The 5,472-nt window shown below is 56.7% G+C and overlaps 2 protein-coding genes across 2 annotated transcripts; one reads left to right on the forward strand and one right to left on the reverse strand.

The window, feature by feature from the left end:
- Nucleotides 1–309: 309 nt before the first annotated feature.
- SDRG_08824 (hypothetical protein) lies at nucleotides 310–1,505 on the forward strand (the record flags this gene model as incomplete). The annotated part of the gene is made up of 3 exons (XM_008614722.1): nucleotides 310–657; nucleotides 699–1,204; nucleotides 1,251–1,505. The coding sequence occupies 3 exons, from the start codon at nucleotides 310–312 to the stop codon at nucleotides 1,489–1,491; spliced, it is 1,095 nt and encodes a 364-aa protein (XP_008612944.1). The 3' UTR covers nucleotides 1,492–1,505.
- A 532-nt stretch (nucleotides 1,506–2,037) lies between these two features.
- SDRG_08825 (hypothetical protein) lies at nucleotides 2,038–3,157 on the reverse strand. Its single transcript, XM_008614723.1, has 4 exons — nucleotides 2,812–3,157; nucleotides 2,479–2,757; nucleotides 2,248–2,420; nucleotides 2,038–2,197 (listed from the first exon to the last, which is right to left on the reverse strand). The coding sequence occupies exons 1-4, from the start codon at nucleotides 3,148–3,150 to the stop codon at nucleotides 2,071–2,073; spliced, it is 918 nt and encodes a 305-aa protein (XP_008612945.1). The 5' UTR covers nucleotides 3,151–3,157; the 3' UTR covers nucleotides 2,038–2,070.
- Nucleotides 3,158–5,472: the final 2,315 nt, after the last annotated feature.

A 5,472-nucleotide genomic window follows, 5' to 3' on the forward strand; every position in this document is an offset into this window, starting at 1 on the left:
AACCTCAACAGGCAGCTCGCCTGCACCCATGCGAGGGCCGTACTCTTAGACCAGCCAGGGACATTCCCTTAAATCAAACCTAGGGACGTTGTACGACCGAGTGCTCTCCGTTTACAAAGCTGCTACCCGCTACCAATGTCGTGCTGAGAGTAGTGTGCCTCGAGACATCTTGCGCACAGCATATCTACACTGGTCTTCTGGCCCAAGCATTCTCGGTTGTGTACTACATGTGCGAATTCCAGTGCTGTATCCGGTTTCATCCGGATGATAAAGGCCCTGGAATGGTCATCACTCCAGTCGCATTTCGGCATGCCGAGCATCTCGCCGAGCGCCAAGAGTGGTGACGGCAACAGCAAGCCGATGCGCAAGACCAAGTGCCGCAACGCGTACCAGCGTGAGATGCAGCGCATCTACCGCAAGGCCGAGGCCGACGAGCGCCAGCGGCTGCGGGATCAGGCGGCGGTGCTCGAGGCCAAGGTCGCTGTCCTGCGACCCGCCGCAAGCACGCTCCTGCCGTGGCAGCACGTCGCGATCAGTCTGCGCGACGAGCTCGATGCTAGCCACACGACACACGCCGATCTGCGCCGGCGAGTACGGCGGATCAATCTCTTGGCCCACCTCATGCACGCGTATGCGTCGTCCGTGCTCGCGTCGTCGGTAGGTCATCAGTGGCTTCGTGCGCTAACGCTCTATTGTAGACGCTTCTGCGTGGCCGCACCGAGACGTGGCAGCACGTCTCGCTGCCGGCTGCGATGCCCGCCCGCGCGCTCGGGCTCGACTGGATCACGCGCCAGCTCTACTACAACACGGACGCTGTCCTGTCGCAGCATGCGTTTCCACCGTGCACGACTCGCGAGGGCCAAACCTTCTTTGACATTGCCGTCTCGGACACGGACGCGACCGTGGTCATTCGACACCAGCGGCTCGTGGCGCGGCCACTGGCCGTCCTCACGGCGGCGTACCATGAGTTCTTTATTGGCGGCAACGGCTTTGGCTATGCGATCGAAGATCTGGACACGCTCCCGGCCACAGAAAACATGGTGTACCGACGGCGCAACGTGGGGAACCGTGTGCTTGGGGACTTGGTCCAAAACTACGTCCACCGCCAGTTTACTGCACCGACCCGGTCCGTGCTCGTGGCGCGCAATATTCTTTCGGACGACAAGGTGCCCCTCGGCCTCTACAAGCGCGACGCCTCTGGCTGGTAGGCGATTTCACGCAGGGTGCGTGAGCTCAATGATGCTGCGTAGGGTCGTTGCGACCGCGATGGGTGCTGACACGACGCTCGTACAAGAAGTGTGGAGCATCTGCCCGCTGCTCAAAGGCGCTTCGAACGACGTTGCGCCGTTTGCCGACGAAGCATGTCTGTATGGCCTCGATTTGCGCACGCTCCCGCCTGCGCTGCACTTTAGCGCGCTCCAGCAAGCCGTCCACCGCCTTGGGCAAAGCGTGCTCGCAAAGCGGGCCCAGTTCTTCGACACGGTTCGATGACAGTAATAGAGGCTACTACAGTACATGCGTGGCGATGGCTTGGTGCTTGAACTTGCACCTGAGCGGGCATAACCGTTGGGTGGGGGTGCGAGGTTGGTGCCTGCCGATCCTCGCGCGTCACGACGGTGTCGATTCGTTTCAACGGCGCGGATGACTACAGTTGTGGCAAGGGATCTGCTGGGCGACACCGCCACCACCACGAGCCTTGATCCAAAGGCATTGGTGGACGGGGCAATACGGTACCTGGCGGCAGCTTGGGTGCCTCGGACGCATGGGCTGTCGCCGCCACTCGTTTTTCGCGCGCGACATGGCTGGCTACTGCTGCGACGGTCTCGCAAAAGCTCCGTACAAGATACTAAACTGGTAGCCGTGGTGCGAGACGCCGTGATTGCTCATTCATACGGCCACTTGTCAATTCTTTGCTGGCGAGAGGAGAACTCGACTACAATGTATGTCAATGGGACTGATTCACTGTACTTGATGCCTTTTGCGTCGACCTGAAGTGTGTCGTCTCGGCCCTCCGGAGCGATTCAAACAAACAAGACGTAGACACTGTACGAGGTAAATTAACAGGGTAAATTAGAAAGACTGGGCAAACGCGTGGCGCGCCTGTACAAACGCTTGCGGGCTCCGTACGACGTCGTGACGAACGACCCACACCTCTTGAACGACGGTCGTTGAAGCGTCCAGCGCCGTGGCGACGATCCTACGCAGCCACATTAGCGTCTGCAGCCATGCGTCCAATGACGAGCGTACCAGCCTCGAATGTGCTCGTGTGGCGTGCTCGCGACAACCAGCGTCGTCTGATTTCGGTCGGCGAATGCGCGCGTCACAAAGGCATGCGCGCCGAGCCCAAAGTCCCAATGCCGGTGCGAAGAAGACGCCGGCAACGGAAGAGGATCGGCGTCGGTGCTTTCTTCTTTGAGACGCTATGGACGACGATCGAACAAAGTGAGTCGAGATTTTCTTCAAGAAAGAGGCGTGTACCATGGTGGCATCATCCAAAAGCGTCTCGCGTGTAGCACTGCACCCAGACGTCGTGATACGATCCTGAAGAGGATCGGTCACTTCAAGAAGGGGCTCGGGCAAGAACTGGCGGCCGTACGCAGCCGCGACGGTGTCGAGGTCCACTGGTACATGCATCTCGAGACGGGCAAAGACGTCGTCTTGGCCTTGGACGACCGACCGCGTGTTCATATACATGCGCTGGGTGATCCACTCGAGGCTCAAGTGGCGTGCCTGCGGCTCGTCTGGCAACGGCGAGGTCTACATGATAATAATGATACATGCAGGCAAGGAGGCAGAGAAAATGGGACGTACGCTGTGGACAAAGGAGGCCATGGCGTCGCAGAGCGCGCGCTGGTGTGCGACTTGGTGCAGGAGGGCGGCGTGCTCTTCGTGGGCGGCGTGGGTTTCTTCGGCGAGCGCGACGGCCGTGTCTTGCCACGACACCATTTGAAGCGCCTTTTGCAGTGTGACGTAGGCCTCGAGCATTGCGGCCGAGTGCCGGAGACTCCGGCGCTCGTCGGCTTCGTTGCGGCGGTAGATGCGCTGCATCTTGCGCTGGTATTCGTTGCGGCATTTCGGAGCCGCTTTCATGCGCTTCGTCGAGTGGGGAACCGGCGAAAGTGACAAAGATGCTTTTGTCGTGTGCGTCATGCTCGGCAAATTGGAAAGTGCAATCTCAAAGGGGTACACAAATCTAATTTTTTTATTTCGTATTATTTTTTTAGCGCCGTTGTGATATGCGTTGGCGCCGGCCGCGGTGGGTGAGACACGAACTCGTAACGCGCCGACAGCCCCGCGTCGGCGTTCTTCAAGCCCTACTCTTCGTGAAGCGGTACAGTGTAGTGGCGACCGTAGTAGCTTTGGCGGAGATATTCCAGGCAGGTCGGCGGCTACTGAAAAGAGAGTGTCTTTCCCACAGTCGTAGCAGACTAGCCCAACGGCCGTTCTCGCAAGGACTACGACAACGACGTCGTACGCCGATGAGTCGATAGCCCCACCAAAAAACACTGCCTGTTGAGACGCAACGTATGGTGAAGACAGGGCTGCGGACAGCATGGACTTGGAAAGCGGGTGCGAACACACATTGGCCGCTCGGTCTGCACAGGTCCAGATGGAGGCCCTGGGTCAGAAACACACGCCTCAACAGCCTGTGTAGCAACCTCGGGGCGATGCAACAACAAAAGAAAAAATCCAAGTGGATACAGTCGTGTGAGCACGAGTAGCCACATGTTGAAGGTACGTTTTGGGGTCAACCGATCATTCCCAAATGGGACACGTGCTGATGACGACCGCACGCAGAGGCGGCGAGCATGTCCGAGCAATCAGAGCCAGTGCCGATCGCATCAGCGTGATGCGATTGGTAAAAGAGCCGCAGCGGGCTTGGACGTCACGTGGCACGAAGGAAGCGAGCGACGACGAAGGAGCGACCGATCAAAGTGTGTTACTGCTACCACACAAGTAGCCGCCAAATAGTGCACTGTACGCGCGACATGCAGTGCGGGCAATCGAGCGAATACTAAACGCATCTTGACTGCAGACCTGAGGCACTGGGCAGCCCACTGACCACTGCAGACTACGGGCCAAGTCCCACTGTGCACGAGTAATAGGGAAGCGATGGGCACTGGACTTGGTCACGCTTGCGATGGATATCTGAAAAAGGTGGCACGTGGGAATGGCCAATATTAATTTCTTTGTCAGCGTGGGAAATCCCGTGTACAACACAATTGCCACCGTGCTTCTAACGGTGAAAAAGGTGGTGTAAATACTCAAGGTGGAAACAAGAATCATCAAGCGGACGTAAGATCGCGTGGGTGCTCGTGTCGAGGATGGGTCGACCACCTGGGTGGCGACGAGCACATGTGTTGCGAGTCGTATGTGAGTTATCTTTTCCCATCTTTCTGCAAATCGCAATTACTATACTGAAGGCGGGATTGTACATGAGCAGGAGATGTCGTCCATGTCAGCAGACACACCGCGGCGCATGCTGCCGTGTGCTGCCGAGAAGCCAAACCACCCGTGTATCGCAGAAGATCTGGGACGACCTGAACACCGTGGGACGCAAAATGCGGGAAGATGTGCATGTTCTTTTTCGACTTTGGCATGTTGAGCGTGATGCGAGATTCTATCGCTGCACCAAAACCGCTGGATTTCTCACGGGATGTTCTTGTATGCTTGATGCAGCGCAGATGGCCAGATGCGGTCGCAAACATCACGAGCTGCACGAAGCGTATCGATGAAACTTGCCAATCGCGCGCCAAATAGATACTTTTCGGATTGGTAGCAGAGTCTCTTCGTCCGAGACTCGGGTTGCAGGCAGCTGTACGGCGCGTCTGATCATTTGAAAAAGCGAAAAGCAAGCGACGGTCGAGTCTCTACCATATGTCAAAATGTGCATATCCCTGGTTGATCTCGATGAATATACGCATGGTCTTCTCCATTGTCTGTCCAGTGAAAGGATGGTCTTCGGCAGCTACAGAGAAAAAAAGTTACAAGCGAAAAGAATTTTATCGCATATCGATACAGAGTCCCCTATCGCAGCAGCGATTTCTGTCGAGGTCAAATGCACGTGTGGCTGCGTTTCGCTCCGCGACAAGATACCAAGCGGGAATACCCTTCCCTTTCATCGTCACCGAGGGAATCTCAAAGCAAGGAATATGACGAGAGGAGAAATTGGAGCGGCTTTAATGCGGCGACTAGACTGTGCCGACTGCCAACTCGATTACGATTCTCTCCAAGAGCTGCAACCTCGCTGTGCGATACCGCTGCCAAGACGTTGTACACTCTTTAAAATCGCGTGCAGCCCACTTGCGGATCGGGTTGATGTTGACGTTGGAAATTGAGTGATGAGATGTGCTGGCCCACGTACGATGCTTGACGGAAAACGTGCCTGCCAACAACAGCGCAAACTTTTCAACTGATCTTCTTCGTAGCATGTCTAGTTGCTGAGTAATAGAAGCTGGAAGACGGACCATT

Source organism: Saprolegnia diclina (genome assembly GCF_000281045.1).
Source record: "Saprolegnia diclina VS20 unplaced genomic scaffold supercont1.27, whole genome shotgun sequence".
Taxonomy (NCBI): Eukaryota; Oomycota; class Saprolegniomycetes; order Saprolegniales; family Saprolegniaceae; genus Saprolegnia; species Saprolegnia diclina.